The sequence below is a fragment of the Macrotis lagotis genome, chromosome X (genome assembly GCF_037893015.1).
Source record: "Macrotis lagotis isolate mMagLag1 chromosome X, bilby.v1.9.chrom.fasta, whole genome shotgun sequence".
NCBI classification, from domain to species: domain Eukaryota; kingdom Metazoa; phylum Chordata; class Mammalia; order Peramelemorphia; family Peramelidae; genus Macrotis; species Macrotis lagotis.
In genome coordinates, this window is record NC_133666.1 from 692060851 (window position 1) to 692084574 (window position 23724).

The 23724-nt window shown below is 38.8% G+C and overlaps 1 protein-coding gene across 7 annotated transcripts in view; it reads left to right on the top strand.

Moving 5' to 3' along the window:
- The window catches only part of OSBP2 (oxysterol binding protein 2), a 273029-nt gene that overhangs the window by 131122 nt on the left and 118183 nt on the right, over window positions 1-23724 (top strand). The window contains exon 1 of one of the 7 annotated variants that reach the window (XM_074206360.1): window positions 20270-20321. The exons of the other annotated variants lie outside the window; for them this stretch is intronic. Within the exon in view, the coding sequence (XP_074062461.1) occupies window positions 20285-20321 (37 nt within the window). The 5' untranslated portion in view covers window positions 20270-20284. Of the gene's footprint in view, window positions 1-20269; window positions 20322-23724 lie in introns of those variants that run through there. 7 annotated transcript variants of the gene reach the window in all.

Genomic DNA, 23724 nt, shown 5'->3' on the forward strand with positions numbered 1-23724 from the left:
CATGCTTCTCTAAAGTCCTGTTGCTCTTGATTTCTTATGGTATTTTCTTATTGATTTCTTATAGTATTCCATAATAGTTATATGCTAAAAGTTGTCCAACCATTCCACAGAGAGCATCCCCTCAATTTCCAATTCTTTGCCACTATAAAAAGAGTTGCTATAAATATTTTTGAACATGTGAGACTTTTCACATTTTTTATGATTTCTTTTTTATATAGACCTAGTATTGATAATGCTGGGTCAAAGGGTATGCTTTATTTTATTAATCTTTGAGCATGGTTCCATATTGCTTTTCAGAATGACTGGATCAGTTCACAACCCCAACAACAGTGTATCAATATCCCAATTTTTCCATATCCTCTCCAACATTGATCATTTTCTTTTTTTGTCATCTTAGCCAGTCTGATGAGTGTGAGGTACTATCTCATTTGTTTTAATTTGCATTTCTCTAATCAGTAATGATTTGTTTATACATACATATATATATGTATATATATGTAGCTTTATTTTCTTCATCTGAAAACTGCCTGTTCATATCCTTTGACCATTTATCAACTAGAGAATGACTTATAATCTTATAAATTTGATTCAATTCTCTATATATTATAGAAATGAATCCTTTTACAGAAACACTAATTGTGAAAATTGTTTGCTAGGTTTCAGTTTTCCTTCTAATCTTAGCTTCATTGATTTTATAAGGGCAAAAGCTTTTTAATTTAATATAGGCAAAATCATCCCTTTTGCATTTTAGAATGGCCTCTATTTCTTGTTGGGTCATAAATTTCTCCCTTTTCTATAGATTTGACAGATAGAGTATTTCTTGATCTCGTAATTGGTCTATGACAACACCCTTTATGTCTAAATCCCATAGCCATTTTGTTTTCCTCAGAGAGCTTTCTTATTTCTTTTTCCATCTGTCCAATTCTGCTTTTTAAAGCATTCTTCTCTTCAACTTTTTGAATTGTTTTTTTCCCATTTGACCTCTGCTGGTTTTTAACATGCTATTTTCTTCAGCGTTTTTTTTTGGATCTCCCTAAGTTGCTGACTTTTTTTTTTTCATGTTTTTCTTGCATCTCTCTCATTTCTTTTCCTAATTTTTCTTCTGTCTCCCTTACTTGATTTTTAAAATTTTTTTTGAGCTCTGTCATAGCCTGAGCCCAACTTCCGTTTTTCTTGGAGTCTTTAGATTCAGGACCTTATGCTTCCTCATCTTCAGATTGAGTATTTTGATCCTTCTTGGGACCATAGACAAAGTATTTCTCAATGGTGTTCCTCTTTTTTCTCTACTTACTCATTTCCCCAGCCTGTGCCTGTTCTTGGGGTGCTTCCTGAGCTTTTGAGTATTATTGGGACCTTTGGCCACATAACCTTTCCCAGTTAAAAACAGAGATTTTTTTAAAAATCCATTTAAGAAATGGGGGCAGCTAGGTGGAACAGTGGAAAAAATGAACATAGTTTAGAAAAATGGCTTCTCGCAGTGACCTTGTCCAGAAATGTATGCACCTTTCTGTACTTTGAGTCAATCACATTTCTTGTCAGGAGGTGAATAGCATATAACATCATAGAATCACTGGAGACTTGTTTGATCATTGCTATGATCAGTGTTCTTAAGTCTCTCAAAGTTGTTGTTCTAATAATATTGTTTTACTTTTATCCATTGTTTTTTTGTTTCTCTTCTGCTCACTTAGTTCTCTTCTCAGTTCACCTCACTCTGGTTCTCTTCACCTCACTCAGAATTCTCTGAAATTGTCTCTTTCGTCATTTATTATAGTGTAGTAATATTCCTTTTCATTCATATGGCACAAATTGTGTTGCAACTTCAAGCATATCTTAGAAGCCATCCAGATCACTCCCTTAACTCTAATTCTTTTCTTTTAATCCTTCTTTTAGAACTGGAATATTTTGCTTATAACCATCCCTTCCCCCATATTATCCTCAATCCTCTGCCCCTTGTTGAGTTTGATGTATTTATTTATTTTTTTAATGTAGCTTTAATTTATTTACTTACTGGTTAAAGATGTAACTGAAGTACTTTTTAGGAGGGTTTTTCTTTTGTTTGTTTTTCAAGAAAAGAATTCTTTGTTTTTCTTGGAAGGTAGAAATAAGTCATCCAGTCATTGTAAACAAATCGCAGAATAACTAATCATGTTCAGAAGAAAACAACTGAAAACAAAACAAAAAAACTGATTTCTAACCTTTTCTGCTTCTTGTATTATCCTGAACAACTTGTTCCATTTTGGGGCTGGGAACCTAAAATATGGCAAAGACAGTTTGACTGCCTCAGGAGGTTGCCTCATCTTTTAAAGCCACAGTGTTTCTACACCCCATCTCCACCCCTATTGAACAGCTGTACTTATGGTAACAGCAAACACTAAACACTGCTGATAATCCCCTTCTTTTCTTTTTTGGTCTCCAAGTTCGGGTAAAGGAGTGGACAAGACAATGTTTAGGAAACATTCTATTCTTTTTTCAAAGCTTCAGGTAGCTGGGCCTTGTTCCTTCTAACATTTTATGTTCTGGGTCTTCCTTCTTGTAATGTTACACTGAAGACTATCTCTTCTCCCTCCAACAATTTATCCTGCAATTCTTTCTCTGATTCTTTCAGTTTTTGTTTCCTCCTCTGGATTAGAATCTATATTCTCCTTTTCTTCCAGAATGGTCACTCTTGCTTTTTCTTCTGTTCCCCGCCCCCATCATCTTAGGCTCAGTGTTCACAGCAAACTGTTAGTGTATGTATGCATGTATGTATGTGTGTATGTTTGACCTTCCCTTGGTCTCATATGAGAGATAGTTATCTGGTGCCCATTCTACTGTCTTTTTTCAGAAATAACAAGCTCTACTCCTTTCTCCCTCCTTTCTGCTTCAGTGGTTTCCTTTTACTGTCTTTTCTCTTTCCTCTCTTTAAACCCTCAGAACAGAACTAATCTACTCCTAGGTCCTCCATTCCTCTTTCATTCATCTCCATTATTCATTTTTGAAGATATTAAAATTCTGAAAACTTTTTTCTTCTCTCGCTAGTAGAATGTTAGTACTACATCATCATATAAACTCTTTCAGTTACTCAAATCATTTTACCTTTCTTTCCTTTGAACTCTTACATTTGTATTTCATAATTTCTACTCACCTCTAGTCTATTTATTAGAAAATTTTCAAAGTTCTGTATTTCTTTTTTTTTAAGTTCTTTTTTGCAAGGCAGATGGGGTTAAGTGGCTTGCCCAAGGCCACACAGCTAGGTAATTATTAAGTGTCTGAGACTGGATTTGAACCCAGGTACTCCTGACTCCAGGGCCGGCACTCTATCCACTATGCCACCTAGCCACCCTAAAGTTCTGTATTTCAAAAAGAGCAATTCTACTTTAGGATTCTACTACATTTTGTAGAGTAAATTATTATTGTTTGTAAGCCTTTTATCTTTAGTGTGGATTCCAAGCTTTCTTGTTTTAAGTAGAAGTTACCAAGTCTTGTGTGATTCCAACTGTGGTTCCTTGGCACTTAAACTGTTTCTTTCTGGGTGTTTCCAGTATTTTTTTCTCTGATGTGAGAACTCTGGTTTTTCACTATGATATTTTTGAAACTCTTTTTATAATTTCTTTTAGTATTTGATAAGTGGACTCTATCTTCATTTTGTTTTCTAGTTGTATTAGATCTAGGTCACCTTTCTGAATTCTTTAAATATAGTTTTCAGACTTTTTTTTTGAATCATTGTTTTCAAGTAGTCCAGGGATTCTTAAATTATATTCCCTTGACAAGTTTTCAAGGTTAGTTTTACTTATAGCAAACATCTTATATTTTCTTCAATTTTTTTATTTTGCTCCAATATTTCTTGTTTCATGAGATCATTAATTTCTTTTTGGTTTATTCTAGTTCTCATTATTTGTCATTTGCTGTTCTTTCAGTTCTTACATCTGATGTTTTTTATAACATTTTTTCTTCTGCTTCATTTCTTTTCAATTTTTCCATAATCCTTGTAGAAAATATATTTTTTCCCTCCTTTTACTCTCTTCTCCTTGCAGTTCAGGATTTAGAGTTGCTTCTTCTAAACTGGATTTGAGGTTGCTTCTAGATGGACAGCCATTTTTTTTTTATGTGGAGCAAGATCTTCTTTGATTTATTCATAACTCCAGCTTTCCCCTGAATTGGGGCTTTGTTTCAGTATTCATTCTCATTCTTCACTTTGCTTTTGGGTGAGGGGTCCTCTTTGCTTGATTTTGTCTTTGGAAATGGCCTCTCACTTGTGAGTAGCCCAGAGGGAACAGAGCAGGCCAAAGACTAGAGAGCCAGGTATCAAACACAAATTTGATTGCAAATGTAAGCTCCCCAACCACTCACCCCAAGGGGAGAGTTTATCTTACTAGAGGAAAGGCAGTTTCCCATATTTCCCCATATGTAAGATACACACTTTTTAAAAAAATTTGGGGGTCTCAAAACTGGGAGGGTCTTATACAGTGGTTATAGACTTTTTTCTTTGCATTACCTGCTTTTTCACACTTGTTTTTGTGCTCATTGTTTTGCATTTGTTGCCAGTATGTTAGGTTATCTTTTGCCTCATTCTGCCCAGAAATGACTCAGAAAAGATATCTGTGCAGTGTTGAATTCAAGTTCAACATACTTCAGTTTACAAAAGTGAATGGAAATCATGCTGCTAAACATCAGCAAATGAGAAAACAATTTGAGACTGGTTATGGGTAGAAGAAACCTGACTGCCCCAGCAGAGGAAGGCCATGAGAGACAAGGCAGCCACGTGGCCTGAGTTCTAGAGCAGAGCGACCATTGGAATTCCTGTGTCCACCAAGATGGTTCAGCAGGAAGCCAGAATAATTGCTGATGAAAAAGAAGTGACTGATTTCAAAGGAGGATACCATTGGTGCTTCAGGTTCATGAGTCCATGTACCAGACTTGCCCAAAAGATGCCTAAAAACTAGGAGCAGAAGGTCCTTGAATTTTCATGATGAGTAAAATTTGAGTTCAATAACTTGATATGTTTTTTTTTTTTTCAAATTTCAGGCCCCCAAATTAAGGTGCATCTTATGCATGAATTCCAAAAGGACTAGATCAAGACATAATCCTTTTTAACTCTTGGGTTCTGTGGACACAGTTCTTCAGTCAATTGTCTCAGGTGACAGGAATAGGAGGGCAGCGTTGTGCACATGCCAAGTGATGTGTTGATTGTTGACTCTCATTTGCCCCCCTGGCAAATAGGAGAGCTACAATCATAAATGTCTCTGTGAAGATCTGGTGCTCGTGAGGCAGCACACTTTGCCAGAGGGTGAGATCCAGGGCCCAAAGGATTGTTGTTGTGCCAGTTCAGGGCACAGGCTGCTTATTGGGCCCAAGCTCTTCAAGCTGCCTAGGTTTCTGACCCTTCTCTGCTTGATCTTTGAGGCTATGGGTTTCTTGAAGGCATTGTTCTTTGCTCTTGCCTGTGAACTACTAGTTGATTTTCTGGTCATGTTTTTGGGGTGGAAGAAGTCACTTACTCTAGTTTATAATTGGTTTAATTGGGCATTATTCTGTCTGGTGTGAATTTCAGGTTTTTACTGTTTGGGGGGAGTTGGGGCAACCATTGTGGCTCAAAGTCTCCTGTGATTTTTTTCTTGTGGCTACTTTTAATGCTTTACCCCCTCTGCTTGGCTGGGTCCTTAACCTGTTAATCCTTGTCTTAGAATAAGCTAATTGAGAGCTGAAATGCTGACAATAGCCCCTCTGATCAATTTAGTTAACTTCTCTGTTCTTTCACTTCTCTACATAATGAAGATGGAGTGGCAAGGCTCTTCTCCCCAAAGGGAGTTGTGAGTTTCTATTGAGGTCACAGTAACAAAGTGCTATTTTGATGGTGTGGTGAAAAGAGTGCTGAGCCTGGAGCAAGAAAGACTGCTCTTCCAAAGTTCCAATTTGGACTCAGATGCTACTATATGACCTGGGGCAAGTCACTTCACTCTCTTGGTCTCAGTTTCCTTATCTGTAAAATGAACTGGAGAAGAAATGGCAAACCACTCCATTCTCTTTGCAAAGAAAATTTCCAATGGGGCCATGAAGAATCAGACATGCCTGGAAAATGACTGAACTTAAGGCAGTGCTTTAGAGGCAAAGGAACTGGGTTACTAGTTTTGTGAACTCTAAAGTGTATTCAGGGTCTCTCCAAAGCTAAGATTTTGGGGAGAGCCTGTATTGATGAGAATCCATATTTTCATTCATCAAAGTGAAGTTATTTGTTCCAAGTCACACTCTAATTGAACCTGGGACTAGAACTAGTATTTTTTAAAAAATTATGGACAGACCTATACTTTGGGGGAGAGATCAGGGTTAGCAGTACAGGACTGAATAGGCATAGTCATTAGCATAGAAACCACAATTAAAACTGAAGCAGGAACATTCAGTAAGGAAAGATCAGTGAGAAAACTGTTCAGCAGGTTTCTAGGCCTGAGCAATACTTAGGGGATGGGTAGAAGAAAAGGAACTATCCAAAGAGAGACTGGATACATTTTTTATAGACTGCTATAACAATTCTAAAAGACTTGTGATGGAAAATGCCATCTACATCCAGAGAAGGAACTGTGGAGTCTGAATGCAGACCAAAGTGTACTATTTTCAGGTTTTTAAAAAATTTTGTTTTATGTTTTATATTTTCTCCCTTGTGGTTTTTCTTTTTCCCTTTTCTGATTCTTCTTTCACAACATGATTAATATGGAAATATATTTAACATAGTTATTATACATTATACACCCTAACCTGTATTAGATTACTCTGTCAAGGGGAGGGAGAAAAATGTGGAACTCAGAAACTTAGAAAAAATGATTATTGGAAACTGTCATTGCATGTAGTTGGAAAAATAAATACATTTTTAAAAATAGACTACTTTTTTTTAGATTTTTCAAGGAAATGGGGTTAAGTGGCTTGCCCAAGGCCACACGGCTAGGTAATTACTAAGTGTCTGAGGTTGGATTTGAACCCAGGTACTCCTGACTCCAAGGCCGGTGCTCTAACCACTGCTCCACCTAGCCGCCCCCAAATAGACTACTTTTAAAAATATAAAGAACATCAAATGAAACCATATGAATAATAGAAATATGAATTAAAATGGAAAAGTCATAAGTTACTTAGGTCACATTGATTTGGTGTTTCAAAGGTCCTCCCAACAACCTTTTAAGGAAGGCAATTATCATTTCCATTTCACAAATAAGGAATAAGTTTTAAAGAGAGGACACTGGGGGCCACCTAGGTGACACAGGGATAGACCACCAGCCCTGGAGTCAGGATGGACCTGAGTTCAAATGTGGCCTCTTAATAATGACTTAGCTGGGCGGCTAGGTGACGTAGTGGCTAAAGCACCGGCCTTGGAGTCAGGAGTACCTGGGTTCAAATCCGGTCTCAGACACTTAATAATTACCTAGCCGTGTGGCCTTGGGCAAGCCACTTAACCCCATTTGCCTTGCAAAAATCCTAAAAAAATAAAAATAAAAAAATAATGACTTAGCTGTGTGATTTGGGGCAAGTCACTTAACCCCATTGCCTTAAATAAAATAAAATTTAAAAATAAAGAGGATGCTGCCCAGTCGTATAATTATTAAGAATCATGGTCAGAGCTTGAATACTTATGTTATGACTACAGGATAGGATGTGTTTTTCACATTTGAATTCAATGCCATTCTGACATTACTAAATGAAAGTCAATTGATAGACCTAAAAAGCTGGGTATGTCTGTTAATAGGTAGACGTATAAGTTTTTACAGTTATGCCTCTGTTGGTCCCTTATCACTTTCTTGGTATTGATTTAGCTAGATACCATGAAAGCAAAGTATTAAAATGTGATCACAGGCAAATGTTTGGTTACAATCTTGCTGTTGCATAAATCTGTGAATTAATTAAAAGAATATTTTATTGCAAAGAAATAAATGATAAAATATGCAAATGAAATCTCTTCTGAATTGACATTTCTTATGTCATGTTTTTGCTTTCTTCTAGAACATTTTTTCTGTTTTTCCAACTGCATGTTAAGAAAAATTTTCAACATTCATCCACATGCATATACCCTTCCCACCCCCACCTCCATTCAATAGCAAATAGTCTGGGGAATACTGTCATACACATTTGTGTTTAACATGTTTAACGATTAGTCATTTTCTGTATGAGAAATTAGAATTAAGTGAAAAGAAAGAAAACCATGAGATAGTAAAGAAAGTCTTGAGGAAAGCAGTTAAGTATAGCAAAAGAGCCTTGGACTGAGAGGAGAGACAGGAGACCTATGGGCTCCTTCCCACTTTGCTGCTTATCTGACTTGAAGTGGTATCTTCCCCTTGCTGAGTCTCATTTTCACAGTTGTAAAATGATGTAGTTGGAGATTTCATGGCTCTAATCTATGAATTTGTTATTTCTGAGAACTCTCTAACAACTGACATTTTCCGATTTATTTAGTGTAATTCAGTCAATCCCAAGTTTAGAGCAGAAAGGGATATTAAGAAATAAACCAACACATTCTCAACATTTTACGGATGAAGAAATGGAGGAGGCCCTGATAGATTACTTTACCAAAGTTGTAGCTAGTAAGTAGCAGTCAGGATTTGAACTCCTGACTCAGATTCCACCATACTGCTAACATGCCACCCAAATGAGATAGTTCAGATATAGACTACTGCACCTCTCCAGTTTAGTGTTTTTAGTGTTCATGGTTCTTGTACTTCATCTTGATTAGATAATCCTGTTGACATTGAAGGTTAAAGGAATATGATTACTTAAGCAAGAAGATTCATAGAGCAAATATTACTAGCTTTCTTCTTTTCTGATGGGACTCTTCCTTTTTTCTTCCCAGATTTGAAGATACATAGCATTGAATTTTCAGTAACTAGAACTCTGGGATTTTAAGGTTTTTCCCAGTCTCTTCCAGAGAACTGCTCTTAGAGAATTATTCCTTTGGTAAGAGCAGCTCTGCAGTAGATGCTGAGTATTTATTTTTCCTAAGCCCCAGGGAGTCCTGGATTCCCACTTCAGGGGATCCAGTTTTCAAATTGATGAAAATATTTTTTTCTGTGACAATTTTTTTAAAAAGCCATTTAGGGATGAGCGTGAGGGAGGAGTACAACTTGGAGGGAGGGTGGACTTCCTGCCAAAGAAGGGAGGAAAATTTAAGGCTTGGCTTCTTTTGGAAGGAAAGGGAGAAAAGAGGCATGGATAATTGGACAGTGGTATCCTTGCCCTGTTGGTTATGATAGGAGAGGGTAAGGGAGAGAGGGGGGGAGTGTGGAAACCTTGGGGCTGCCTGGGAGTGCTAGCAGCTTAGTGCGCCTTAAGTCTGGGGGCTGGCAGCTGTCCGTGGTGCTGAGCTGGTTCTGCTACCGTGCCTGTCCCAGCAGCAGCTTGTCCTTGGCCCAGGAGGGCTACTGGAGCTGCAGCCAAGGGATCCAGGCCAGAGATTACTCTCCTTTCCTTCCCTTTGCCTCAGCTCAGCAACAGAACGAACTGAGGGCGGGGATAAGGGGGAGGCAGCTGTGGTTTGGCAGCAGCTGCTGAGAGAGCCTCCGGTAGCCAGCCCGGGCAGCTCCCAAAGCTGAACCAGCTCCTAACCCAGGAGCCCCTCCCCTGGTGAGTCCCAGCAGGGATGGGCTGATATACGGAGTTGGGGGGGCAGTGGTTGGTGAATGGAAGGAGGCAGGGAGATGTTCCTTGGCTTCCCCCCACCCATCTCAAGTCTAGTTCTGTGAGGTTTGGGGGAGTGGGGATGGGAGAGGGGTCTCTCATACCCTGGGGACAAGGCTGCAATATTACCTCTTGCATCCAGAGTAGTGTTGTGGACTTGTCATGGGGTGGGGGGAAGACCTTGGGGCATTTTGAGACCAGTTCAGTCCCTGGGCTACCATCACAGAAGGTGCCCTTTACCACCTTAGTGCAAAGGATTGATCCCAAAGTGGCTCAACTCACTACCTGATTGTCACTATGGACAGAGGCCATCTTTTAGGAGCCAAATGGCTCAGAAATATTAAGCTTCAAGGCAGACCCACTTTCCCCACGCATTTCTCAAGGTATTTGAATTGTAAGCTATGTGATGGGGTGGAGGGGGGAGCACTTTGATTCCCATGGCTAGACAGGGGAACTGAACACTGGGAAGTGAATACAAGAGGGGCTGTCATACAGGAATTAGCTGTGTACTGCAAGTGTGTGTGAGTGATTGTGTGTGTTTGTGTCTGTATGTCTGTGTTTTCCCAGCACGCAAAGGTGATTTTAAAACTCTGAGTGGTATCTGCCATAGGAAAAGAGATTCTCGAACCGGGCTTCCAGCCTCTGAGTAAGCAGTTCTGGGTCACACTGGGAAGCTGCACAACCAGAGAAGCCCTGACTCCCCCAAATCCCCCCAAAGCTGTCCCCTCCTATCTTGGAGCATCCGGCCAGGGGGGAGATGTGTTTAAACTTCATGGGTCATCTCTGCCTCCGAACCCACCAGAGTACGGTCCCCATCTCCATCACCTGGCAAGGTCAGACTCATAGACAGGATTGCAGAATGCTGTTGTTTGTACTCTACTGGTTAGACAGTGGGTTGAATGGGTTGGGACGAATGGAGAAAAGAAGGAAAGGGGGTCCTCTGTTCAGTAGAAGCAGTACAAATGTTAAACTGAGGTTTATTCCAAAGTGAATGAGACATTGCTTCCAACTAACTAAATGTGAATGGAGCTTCATTCTAAAGGTTCTGAGAGAGCTGTAATTTCCATGTCATCTTATTTGTGAAATGCAATCTGAATTCAGTGAAAATGATTCTGGCAGGGATCATCTTTTATTTCTTGGATGATTAGAAGATGCTGAATAATGGAAATGAAATTGAAAAGATTTGTAAGATTATACACTGGTTCTGAGATTAGTGGAAATTGCTTAGTGTTGCAGTGCTGGCAGAAATAAAAGCCAAGATTCTATTAAAATAACTCATGTAAAGCAAACTGCTTAGGAACTCTGTCCTGTTTATCATGCTCCAGTTTGCAGAAGAAAGTACCAGGGGGAAATGAAAAGAATATTATCCCTTCCTAACCTTTCAAATAAAGGTGAGAACCAACTCATCTACCAGATTGAGCTTTTGGACCTGCTTTTTTACCCATTTAGCCACTTATTTTTTTCAATCAGAAATATGAGGATTGGTGATACATAAACATCTTGTACTTTATTAGCAGTTCAGAGTGCTTCTGTGGAAAAGGGTAGCCTGAAATGAGAATTGTCTGTTTGTTTAACATACCTGAAACTTACATGCTGACTTGTTCAAATGTTTCATTTTTTTAAAGAAAATGAACAGGAAATTGAAAGATTAAATTCTGTTCTTAGGATTATTAAGTTTTATAGTGAAGATGTGTAGCACTGTTTGTGAGTGGTCTATTCTGTTTCTTATTTGTTCGATTCTAGAATCATTGATAATTAAAACATTTTGCATAATTGAATGAAGTTTCTTGGGTAATTGTCTTAGTTTTTAAGGTATATACCACCCCAGGTTGCATTTAGAAAACTGAAATTTTGCTTTAGGGATCTTAGAACATAGAACATAGGTTCCTTACAATTCTAATAGTCTCGGAGAATAGAATGGAGAAAATCTGGTTTATAAAACATAGGCCTATAGAATGTTAGACTTTGAAACATACCATCAAAGCTGAAACATTGACAAAATAAAAGATCTTAAAATGATAGACCATAGAATATTATATCTGGAAACAAACCTGGGGAACTTCAACATGATGGAAGTGGTCACTTTTTATCCATAGCATGAGTTACTTAAAACCTTCTTAATAATTAACTTGGGCTCAAATTCACTTCTAAAGCTAAAGGAAAAGATACCACTTGGATCTTAACCCTGTAATATGGTATCAGGTATTAGATCTGTTTTGTTTTATCTTTTGTTAATGATACTTTACTTTTTAACATTTATTGATATCATCCTCATTTTCAAAGATATCAGATGTATCCCTTTCCCACTTTTTGTGCCATCCTTTGAAATAAAGAGGAAAATAATCAGTCCAGTGAAAACTAACCAAGACATAACCAAGTCTTCCTGAAAAAGAAAGAAGAGCAATTTCACCTCTCTTCTGTGTGGTTGGACTTGGTTATTATAATTACATATTGATTGTACTACATAGATTGGTGGTTATGTTATTATTTACATTTCCATTTTTGCAGTATCTGTGGGATGTTTGGGTTTTTGGTTTGTTAGTTTTTGTTGGTTTTTTTTAATAGTTCATTTAACATCAGTTTGTAAAGAGGTATTGGTGTACCTCTCTTTAATACCACTTTACTTTAAATACATGAATATATATATAATGTCTACTCAGATTACTAGAGAAAAAGAGTATGTCTTTATACAAGTTTAAAAAGTCCTATTAGATCTTTGCTACATAGAGTACCTCCACATAACTTCACTGACTTTAGAATTTATGTATGATCCCTCTATAGGCCTTTGCTTCCTCCTCTATGAAATGATAGGATCAGCCTTGATAACCTGCTAAGGTCCTTTGATACAGTAACATTTGATGGGTCTTTGTGTCTTAAAAAAATTGAACTCAGTGTTCTGCTTATGAGAAATACTTAAAAAATACTTGTAGAACCTAAGATTAGGATATAGAGTTCACCTAAATGTTAGTCGGCCCAACCAGTGACAGGCACTTTTGGGAGATTTCAGTTGGAAATAGATATTTTAAAGCAGGTATGATGTCTAGATAGGGGTTTTGATCAGAGAAGCCACATGCTGTTAATGAGTGAGCAAGTGCTGGACCCAAGAGTGGTTGCTAGATGTGGGTTCAATAAGGAGCCCCATTATTTATATCACATGGGCTAGTTCACATCCCAAGCTCCTTATCTGACATATGAATAATCCAATTCTCACTTGTCATCTTTACAGGGATTTTTCAACAAAAGGTGTTTGGAGAGGAATGATATGGGATGGGCCAGTGGTTGAACCTGTAATTAGCATAGGGCACTCCTGGGTGCTGATCTAAATAGATGCCCTCTTTGCCCTCATGGCCTTAGAAAGTCACCCAGATCATGGGGAAGCTGATTGTTAGGACTCAGAACCAGTTCCTGGCTTTGGGACTGGTTATTCATCATACCTAGAATCTCTAGAATTAGAAATAAGTCATTGTAAACAACTACATTGATTGAGCTCTTATTATTTGATAACCTGACATAGTGGTTTTTAAATTCAATTTTATTCTTTCCCAGTGAAAAAAGATCCATTTTCTTTCCTTTCTTCTATACCTCTCTGCCCCCCTTCCCAACAGATTTATAATCAGCAAAACTATATTCCATACTAGCCCAAAATATTTGTTTCAGTCTGACCACTAAAGTGTGTTTTAATATGAATCTTCTGGAAGGGTAATTGGTCAGAGATTTAATCACATTCTTAAGTCTTTCAGAGTTGTTGATAAGTTTGTTTTTGTATGAATTGTTCTGATTCTGCTCTCTTCACTCTACATTCTTTTTACAAGTCTTCCTAGTATTCTTTGAAACCATCCTCTTCCTCATTTCTTACAACCTTGTGGTATTCCATCAAATTCATACACCACGTCTTGTCATTTCTCAAGTGATGAGTACATCCTTAGATTCTAATTCTTTGCCACTACAAAACAGAGCTGCTCTAAATATTTTTGTGTATATGGGCCCTTTTTTTTCTTTCATCTCCATTGGATATAGGCCTAATAGTAGTATTAACCATTTGAGTATAGTTCTAAATTGCTTACCAGTGTATTAATGTATCTGTTTTCATGATGCTATCATTTTCTTTTTTTCTGTCAGTTTTGCTAATCTGAAAGGTTCAGTTTTAAATTTATTTTCATTTGTATTTCAATCATCTTTAGTAACTTGGAGCATTTTTTGCATAGGTTTTGATAATTTATATTTAATTCTTTCTCTGAAAAATTCCCTGTTCATATCTTTTGACCATTTATCAATTATTTATCAATGGCTTTCATAAATTCTTATAATCTGTTCTTTTTATAGCTAGGAAAAAATGAAACCCTTTTCAGAGAAAATTGCAACTAAGATTCTTTCCTTAGTAATCCACTTCCATAATAGTTTTAGTTGTCCTGGTTTTGTTTGTCCACAGACTTTTAAATTTTATATAATTAATCTCTTCTAACTTCCCTCCCATTCTTTTATCTTCTTCATCTAAAGTCTAGATGTAGGTTCTTTTTTTTAAATGACTCTTCAAGATCTGTCTTCCTTGGTTAATTTGTTTTATGACTAAGCTCCTGTTGAATAGATCATTCCTCTTGTCCCCCTTTTCCCCCTCCCCTTATTTTCCCACCCAGCTGGATGTGTATGCATATTCATTTTTCCTTTGACCATTTCTGATAAAAGTGAGCTTCTGTTATCTCCCACTTCCCTCCCTCCTCCCTCTTCCTTCTTGCTTCTATAGTCAGTCTTCTACTTGCATGCTCTGGCTTGTGGAATAATGTCTTTTGTCCTTTTTTCAACCTCTTTTCCTCTCCTCTTCTTGTTTTAGACTCACCAAAATATAACAAATAGGTATGGGGGCATAGTGGGTAAAGTAGCTAGAACGATTGAACTGCAATGGATAACACCTATGTCACTTTTTGTTTGAATATAAAATTTTCATCTTTGCTCAGTCCTTCATGATTGTTTTTCTCCTTTTCATGTTTATTCTTTTTTTTTTTAGGTTTTTGCTAGGCACTGGGGTTAAGTGGCTTGCCCAAGGCCACACAGCTAGGTAATTATTAAGTGTCTGAGGCCAGATTTGAACTCAGGTACTCCTGACTCCAGGGCCAGTGCTTTATCCACTGCGCCACCTAGCCACCCCTTCATGTTTATTCTTAACTACTATGCTTGTATTTCAAAGGGTCATATTTTTTTTAGGAAAGATTTTGAGTTTTACAATTTTTCCTCCCATTCTTGCTTCCCTCCCCTCAACCCCCACAGAAGGCATTCTGTTAGTCTTTATATTATTTCCATGGTATACATTGATCTCAATTGAATGTGATGAGAGAGAAAAATCATATCCTTAAGGAAGAAAAATAAAGTATGAGATAGCAAAATTACATAATAAGGTAACAGGTTTTTTTCCCCTAATTTGAAGGTCTTTGGTCTTTGTTCAAACTCCACAGTTCTTTCTCTGGATACAGTTGGTATTCTCCATTGCAGACAGCCCCAAATTATCCCTGATTGTTGCACTGATGGAATGAGCAAGTCCTTCAAGGTTGATCATCACCCCCATGTTGCTGTTAGGGTGGACAGTGTTCTTCTGGTTCTGCTCATCTCACTCAGCATCAGTTCATGCAAATCCCTCCAGGCTTCCCTGAATTCCATCCCTCCTGGACCAATAGTGTTCCATGACATGCATATATGACAGTTTGCTAAGCCATTCCCCAATTGAAGGACATTCACTTAATTTCCAATTCTTTGCCACCACAAACAGGGCTGCTATAAAATATATTTCTGCAGGTGATGTTTTTACCTTTTTTTCATAATCTCTTGAGGGTATAGACTCAGTAGTGGTATTGCTGTATCAAAGGGTATGCACATTTTTTTGCCCTTTGGGCATAATTCCAAATTGATCTCCAGAAAGGTTGGATGAGTTCACAGCTCCACCAACAATGTATTAGTATCAAAGGGTCATATTAAGGTTTTGGGAAAAAACCTCCCTTAATCTGATCATCCCCACAAAGTTGTCATTCTTTGTATAACGCTCCTCTCTTTCCTGACTAAACTTCTTGAGACAACCCTCTTCTTTGCTGTCTTCAGTTCCCCAAAGGCTAGTCAAGCACAGCAGTCTGCAACATTGTCCACACCCAGCACTGAGCACTCTCTGTGCACCCACATTTCCCACCTTTTTTTCTCACGGCTAGCAGTCATCTCCTCAGACTCAATCATTGCCCTCTTTCTTGTTGGGATGCTTCTTGAAGTTGATTTCCTTGATGATCACATAATCAATAAATGTCCATTACCTGCCTTCCACCTCTGTGCTGACCAAGATCCTTTCAGGAAGCTGAATGCCTTCAGCTTTTCATGCCACCTGTGCCCCATTGGCAGTGTGGAGAAAACCCTGGACCCCTTTTCAGAAGTATATGGAAAACAAAACAGTAAAAATCATAGGCTTGCAGAGGAATTACTTATGTTGAAATATTTTTAAATTTTTTGATCACAATGATTTTAAGAGCTCATAGACCCCTAATATACCATTGGTGGAGTTATGAACTAGTCCATCCATTTTGGAGAACAATTTGGAACTAGGCTCAAAGGTTATAAAATTGTGCCCTGCTAAATTTATATCCCAAAGAGATGAAAGAAAAGGGGAAAGGACCTGTATGAACAAAAATATTTATAGCAACTCTTTTGGGTGTGGCAAAGAATTGGAAATCAAAGAGATGCCCATCAATTGAGAAATGGCTGAACAAATTTCAGTATATGATTGTGATGAAATACTATTGTGCTATAAAAAAAATGATGGGCAGGATAGTTTCAGAAAAAACTGGGAAGGCTTACATGAACTGATGCAAAATGAAGTAAGCAGAACCAGAACAACATTTTACATAGTAACAGGAATAATGTAATGATGATCAAATGTGAATGACTTAGCTACTCTGTTCAAAACAATGATCCAGACAATTTCAAAGGGTCTATGATAAAAAGTGCTATCCACTTTCAGAGAGGATTTCTAAAATATTTTATGGTTTTCCAATTATATACAATATTGGTTTCCACCTATCATTTTTTGTAAGGTTTTGAGTTTTACAATTTTTCCACCCCCTCCCTTCCCTCCCCCATCTCCCCACAGGAGACAGTCTGATAATCTTTACATTGTTTCCATGCTATACATTTATTGAATTTGAATGTGCTGAGAGAGAAATCATATCCTCGAGAAAATAAAATATTAGCGATAGCAAAATTATGTTGTACATAAGACACTTTTTTAAAAAAATTGAAGGTAATAGACTAATCTTTGTTTAAACTCCACAGTTCTTTCTCTGGATACAGGTGGTATTCTCCATTGCAGACACCCTAAAATTGTCCTTTATTATTGGATTGATGGAATGAGCAAGTCCATTAAGGTTGATCATCATCCTCATGTTGCTGTTAGGGTGTACAGTGTTCTTCTGGTTCTGCTTATCTCTCTCAGCATCAGTTCATGCAAGTCTTTCCAGGCTTTTCTGAAATTCCATCTCCAGAGAGAATTGATGAATGAATTCTGAGTGCTGATTGAAGCCTAATTTTTTAAAGCTTTATTTGTCTTGTTTTCTTTTTCAATCTAATATGGAAATGTTTTCTATAACTTCACATGTGTAATCAATTATCATAATGCTTGCTTCTCAAAGGGGTGGGGGAGGAGCAAGGGGAAAATTTGGAATTTAAATTTTTCTAAATGAATGCTCTAAAAACTTATGTGATAGGGAAATATTAAACAAACATTTAAAAATATTTTTAAAGGAGTTCAGAGATTCCAAGTGAACAATCTCTTGACTAGAGAGAGAGAGAGAGACAGACAATTTGTTTATAGATAGGAATTTACAGGATCTATATCAGATAGGCACCCAGTGATTACATAATTTTTGTCCTTCATTCTCAAAGAATATCACAACATCAGGCACGTGATGCTATTGCAAGCACATGAATTGGATTTGAGTGGGGGGGGGGCTGTGCTAAGTCAACAGTCTCACTTTCTCTTTCAGAGTCATCTGGGTCCCTTGGCCAGATATAGATCAGGATGACTGGAGATGTCTGTGGATGCAAGGCAGTCAGGGTGAAATGACTTGCCCAAAGTCAAGTGTGTGAGGTTGAATTCAAACTTCAGTTCTTTTGACTCCTCTATCTACTTTGCTAAGGAAGGCTCTAACACCTGAAAGAATAAGGAAAGGCCCCATTAGGAAGCCAGCTCTTGAGATGACACTGAATAAGAGCTAGGAGTTACAATGTTCATAGGAAGAATATTCCAGGCACCAGGCATAATCTATTCAAAGAAACTCATGGGGTGAGATATTTTAAATGGAGAAAAGCAATGAGAGTAAAGTAGCTGAGCATTGAATATGGGAGCGCAAACCACGAGGGGCAAAGTTGTACAGCATTTTAAGTAATAATTATCCTAGTTTATGTTCTGTCCTGGGGCATCTGGAGCCCTTTGAGCAGAATCATGGCATTGTTAGACCTTCACTTTAGGAAGATCAGTTTATAGCTGTGTAAAAGATGGATTAGAGAAGGGGAGCTAGTCCACACAGAAAACGTGTATGTGTAGATATGCACACACACACATATACTATATGTTTCTAAGTAAATAAGGTAATTGTGAAGAAGATATGATATGGATGACAGAGATGTTTTAGAAGGTAGCAGTGATCCAATTTGACTACTCATTGATTATTGGAGGTGGAGAGAGTAAGAGAGCATCAAGAGTTGTGCACAATTCCTTGATCACAAATGTCAAGGCCCAGAAGAAGGTATGTGCCCTCAACAACAGAAATCTGGTTGAGGAGAAAAGGTGAGGGAATTTTCTGTTGTTTATGTCATAGGAATATGCATATGGAAGATTCTGTCCTGGAGATCAGGGGATATATGAGACCTTGAGGATCCACTGGAGTTCTATCACAGAGTGAAAGGGTATAGTAGAAAAACTCGGGACAGAGCCATGGAGCCTTCTGTGCATGGATGAGGATTCTACAAAGCAGATGGAGAAGGAATGGTTCAATAGGCATGATGAAGACCATGTCAGAGCAAGGTCAAGAGGACTCAGGGAGGACAGTAAGGCACAGTGCTGCAGAGAGGTTGAGCACACTGTATCGTTCATGCAGATCTTTCCAAGTTATCTAGTTTCCTTATCTATTGGATTGTTTTTATAATTTAGTAATATTTCATCTGTTGCACTTCACTGACCTTTTTTCAGTTTATTTCCTTGTAAATGGACACAGCTCTTTATTTCTAGGGTTTTTGCCTTAGAAAAGTGTTGCTATATGACTATTTTGGAACATATAGGACTTTTCGCCTCTGTCCTTGATCCCTCTTGAGATTTCTACAAAGCAATAGAATTCCCTCAAAATCCCAAAGTTTCTATTATTCAAACCTCCTAGAAAAAGATGTGACTTTTATTCATACCCTTGAGTCATTTAGGGAGACATATCCAGATATTTTGGAAGTACACAGTTTAAATTATTTAATTTTTGTGTTTACAACTTTTGGCACATTGAAACATTAACTCCAAAGTTCTACCAGGTTCTTTACTGAGGTTCCTGTCATGAGTGAATGAATCAATGAATGAATGAATGCAACAAATGAATAAAGAAAAAAGCATTTATTAAGACTCTGCATACAAAGTGCTTTGCTGGCTACTAGGTCTACAAATAAGCTAGTTTAGACTGTCAAGAAGCCCTCTGGGAAGAGAATCCCTATGGTAAGAGAATCTCTATGGGAAGCTTCAGTTACGAGACAGAGGGAAAGTGTATAGTAGCAACAAAGCATAAGGGCATGCCTCTTTTATAGCATCCTTTCCACTGATAGAATCATCTGAGATTCCATGTTGAACCATTTGACAGGGCCAAGGACTTAGCAAAAAAACCAAACCCTTCTGTCCTGGATCTTCAGTAGCTATGGCTACAATACTTGGAAGAACAGATACAGGTTTCATCTCCCTAGGACTGGTGTCCCAAAGATGGTGCCAGAGGAGAGCAGGTTGGAAGCCTGGCTATTGAGTTCACTGTCCTGAGTTTTCTTTATCAGAATCTAAGGGGACCTGGTAGTGCTCAAGATGGTTGTGTTTTGACCTATCAGGTACTTGCTGCCTTTTTACTTCACCTAGGCTGGCCCACCTGCCTTGTGGTTGACAGTCTTTTGGCAATTGGTGGGGATGATTTGCTCTTTCTCCATAGGGGTTGCTTCCCTTGATGATGACTGTGAGGACGGAACTGCAAGCAGAACTGGAAGGTGCTACTCCTCCCAGGGTGTTCCTCAACTACCTTTTTGCTGGTAGCAGTTGGTCAGCCATCGTTGCTGGTGGTGGTGAGGAAAGGTGGGCCCTTTCTCTACAATGACTTCTCTCCTCTATGATGCCATCAGAGCCTGGGTGGGAAGTAGGTCTGGTTGCTTGGGAGGCAACTTGGCTTCAGCGTCTAAGGAGAGATGGTGATCAAGATGGTACAGGTGGTGGTTTGACCTGCTTGGAACATTCCCTCTCCTGTCTCTCCCTCAAGGGGTCCTTGTGCTTCAGTTGACTTGTCTGCTCTATGAGTGACAGTTGGTTGACAGTTGACAGGGTTGACTGGCCTCTTCCCCACAGGAGATGTTTCCCTGGATGATGGCTGTGTCAGGTTTAGGGTAGAAGCAGGGTCTAATGGTTTGGGAGATACTGATATTTCCATTGAACTTAGGTACAAGATCTGGTGTCTGAGGGGACATGGGAACTGAAATGGTGGTGGAAGGATTAATCTGCTTGGTGTATGCTACTTTCATTATATGTTCTAGAAGATGCCTGGCTCCTTCATCTGGACTGACTTGCTTGATTTGGGGGGGGGGGTCACAGTTGGCAGCTGGTAGGGACACTGACCTCCACAAGGGTTATTTCCTTGGATGATGTTGTAGGGGCTATTGGTAAAAATGGAACTTGTGGTCTTGGGAGGTAGTGTTGCTCCTTTCTCACCTATATACCTTACTAGTGGCATTGGTCAGCAGCCTTTGTTGGTGTTGGTGAAGGAGATGGGCACCTTTTCCACCATGACCTATCCTCCTCCATGATGCCCACAGGGCCTGGGCTGGAAGCTGCATGCTCGAGTATTCTCAACCTAAACTTTGGTTTGATTTCATTCAACATTTCTAGAGGATCCACTTTGAGCAAATTCTATACTAAGTAGGTCAGGAAAGAGATAAAAAGCTGAATAAAGATAGGCTCATTCTCTATTATGGGATATTCTCTCTCTCTCTCTCCCTCTCCCTCTCCCTCTCCCTCTCCCTCTCCCTCTCCCTCTCTCCCCACCCCCCCCCCCAGTTGGAGGGAGAATATGGATACGCTTCTCAGGCATAGTGAAGGCAGAAGTATACTATTATTGTCGCATAAAGAACAATGGGCTGGAAGTCAGGAGCCCTGGTTCTGGGTCCTTGGACAGGTAGGTCATCCTTTCCTCCTCTGACAAATGAGAGGGTCCGGCCCAGAAGCCTCCATTGATGCAGCAAAGGAAGTGGAATACAGCAGGGTCCCTCTCCTCTTTGGGAGTTTCAAAGGGAGTAGGAGAGACCCAGAGTTGGGGGAGCCCCTGTCCTTGCCTGTGGCTGGTGTGGACTGTGGCCCCTGCAGCAAACCCCAGACCTGAAAACTGTCTCATTTGTTTATGATATGCAATTTAGCAAACTTATACCAAAATTTGTCTTTTATTTTTACATCACTCATTTTTTTTTTTTGCAAGGCAAACGGGGTTAAGTGGCTTGCCCAAGGCCACAGCTAGGTAATTATTAAGAGACTGGATCTGAACCCAGGTACTCCTGACTCCAGGGCCGGTGCTTTATCCACTACGCCACCTAGCTGCCCCTACATCACTCATTTTTAAACTTATCCCTCCCACAATCTAGAAAACTCCTTTGTTAGAAGGCTTAAAAAAAGAAGACCCTGCAGTTTGCCATTTTGACCATTGGCAGCCCCTCACCTATTCAATGAAAGGAGGAGGCTATATTTTCTGGGTTTTTTCTCTCTAGGGCCATTAGGCATTAGAATGACTCAAGATGGTTTGGCTGGCCTTTCTGTTTGTCTTGTAGTGTCATGACGTGTATTGTTTTTCTAGACCTGTTCACTTCACAGCAGTTCATGGTAGTCTTTTCCATGTTTGTTTCAGGTCTTCATATTTGTAATTTCTTATAGCATAGTGTTCTATCATAGTCATTTATTTTGTTTGGTTATGCCTCAATCACAGCCAATCCATGAATACTTATTAAGAGCCACCTGTAGGCCAGATGTTGCATTAAATATTGGTCCCACAAGGAAAACTGAAAAGAGACAGGGAGGGTCCAGATGTAACCAGGAAGGAAAGATGAGGTGGCTGCCCAGGAAGCCTGAAGCAAGGGTCCAGGTCAGAGCAGGAACAGGCCTTGGAGCCTATCCCCCCCCTTGCTCTACAAAGAAGGGAACTGAAATGCAGAGGGAAAAGTGTTTGCCCAAGGGATCACAGCTCCTAACGGACAGAAGGTCCATTTGAACCTGGCCCCTTCCATGGTCTCTCCTCTTTGCTACTCTGTCTCTTTGGGAACGTATTTTGTTTTCATTTCTTTACTATTGCAAAGTACCATTACAGTTATTTTTGTATAGATGAGAACTTTATTTCCATTTTTTACTTCCTCGGGTTTTGAGATCTTTGGGTCAAAATTTGTAAGGACCTCTTAGTCAATTTGAAAACAATTCCAGATTGTTTTTCTGAATAGTTAGACCAATTTACAACAGTACCAACACTATACCATGTGCTTATCTTTCCACAACGTTTCCAGTATTGACTATTTCAATTATTTTACTCACCTTTACCCATTTTCTAAGTATGAGGCAAAACCTTATAATTGTTTTAATTTGTATTTCATTTTTTATTCATGGAGCAGTCTATCATATTGTTAATCATTTGTAATTCTTCTTTTGAGAACTCTTCATATCCTTTTACCATTATTAATCTTAGAATGACTCTTGGTTTTATATACTTGTGTTAATTGCTTATTTATCTTAAATATGAGAGCCTTATCAGAGAGAGATTTTTGGATTTTTCTTTTTTTTTTCCTACTTTTTTAGGTTTTTGCAAGGCAAATGGGGTTAAATGGCTTGCCCAATGCCACACAGCTAGGTAATTATTAAGTGTCTGAAGCCGGATTTGAACTCAGGTACTCCTGACTCCAGGGCTGTTGCTCTATCCACTGCGCCACCTAGCTGCCCTTGGATTTTTCTCTTATAACAGTTTCTTTTCTCATCTGAGCGGTATTGAATTTGTGCCCAAGCTTTGGCTTGTGATCTTTCTATCTTATCTGGTTATGAATTCACCTAGCAATGGTTATGGAAGATAATTTCTTTCTATTTACCTCCTTTTTTAATGGTGTTATTTTTTATATTGAAGTAGAACATCCATTTGGAATTTATTATGATGCATGATATAAGCTATTGATCTAATTTTTCTTTTAGCCAAGTTGTTTTCTGATTTTCCCAGCAGTTTTTGCCTCATAGGAAACTCTTCTCCAAGTAGTATTTCTTGATTTATTATTGAATTAAACAGTTTCTGATTCTTACTTAAAAAATGAGACTCAGAGAAAGCACTTGGCCACATCCCACAGGTGGCAAGGCTGGGATTTGGATCCAGATCCACCTACTCAAGAGTTGGATTCCCTGCATTATGTCACAGAGTGAATGCTTCTCGTGCAAGGTGCCCCTTGATTCTTCAAGGCCATTGTCATATCAATTGACACATGTTAAATGCTTTGTTGATATAAGAGCTTTCCTCCCATATGGTTATCTTTATGATACAGCCAAGGAGACAGACTCAGAACAATAGGTGCCATGCTGATGGCATTTTAGAGATAAGAATGGGCAGTTGCTCCAGAGCCACCTCAGGGATTTGGAATAAATGTTCCCTAATTTTGGAAGGGCTTCTTATTTACCTCCACTTCTAACAGGGGATCTCCATTGTTAAGTCTTTGCTAAGCCTCCCCAATCTTCCATATAGCCCTCTCTTCTTGAGGCAGCTAGATGGCACAGTGGATAGAACACAGGCCCTGGAGTCAAGAGGACCTGAGTTCAGATTCAGCCTCAGACACTTA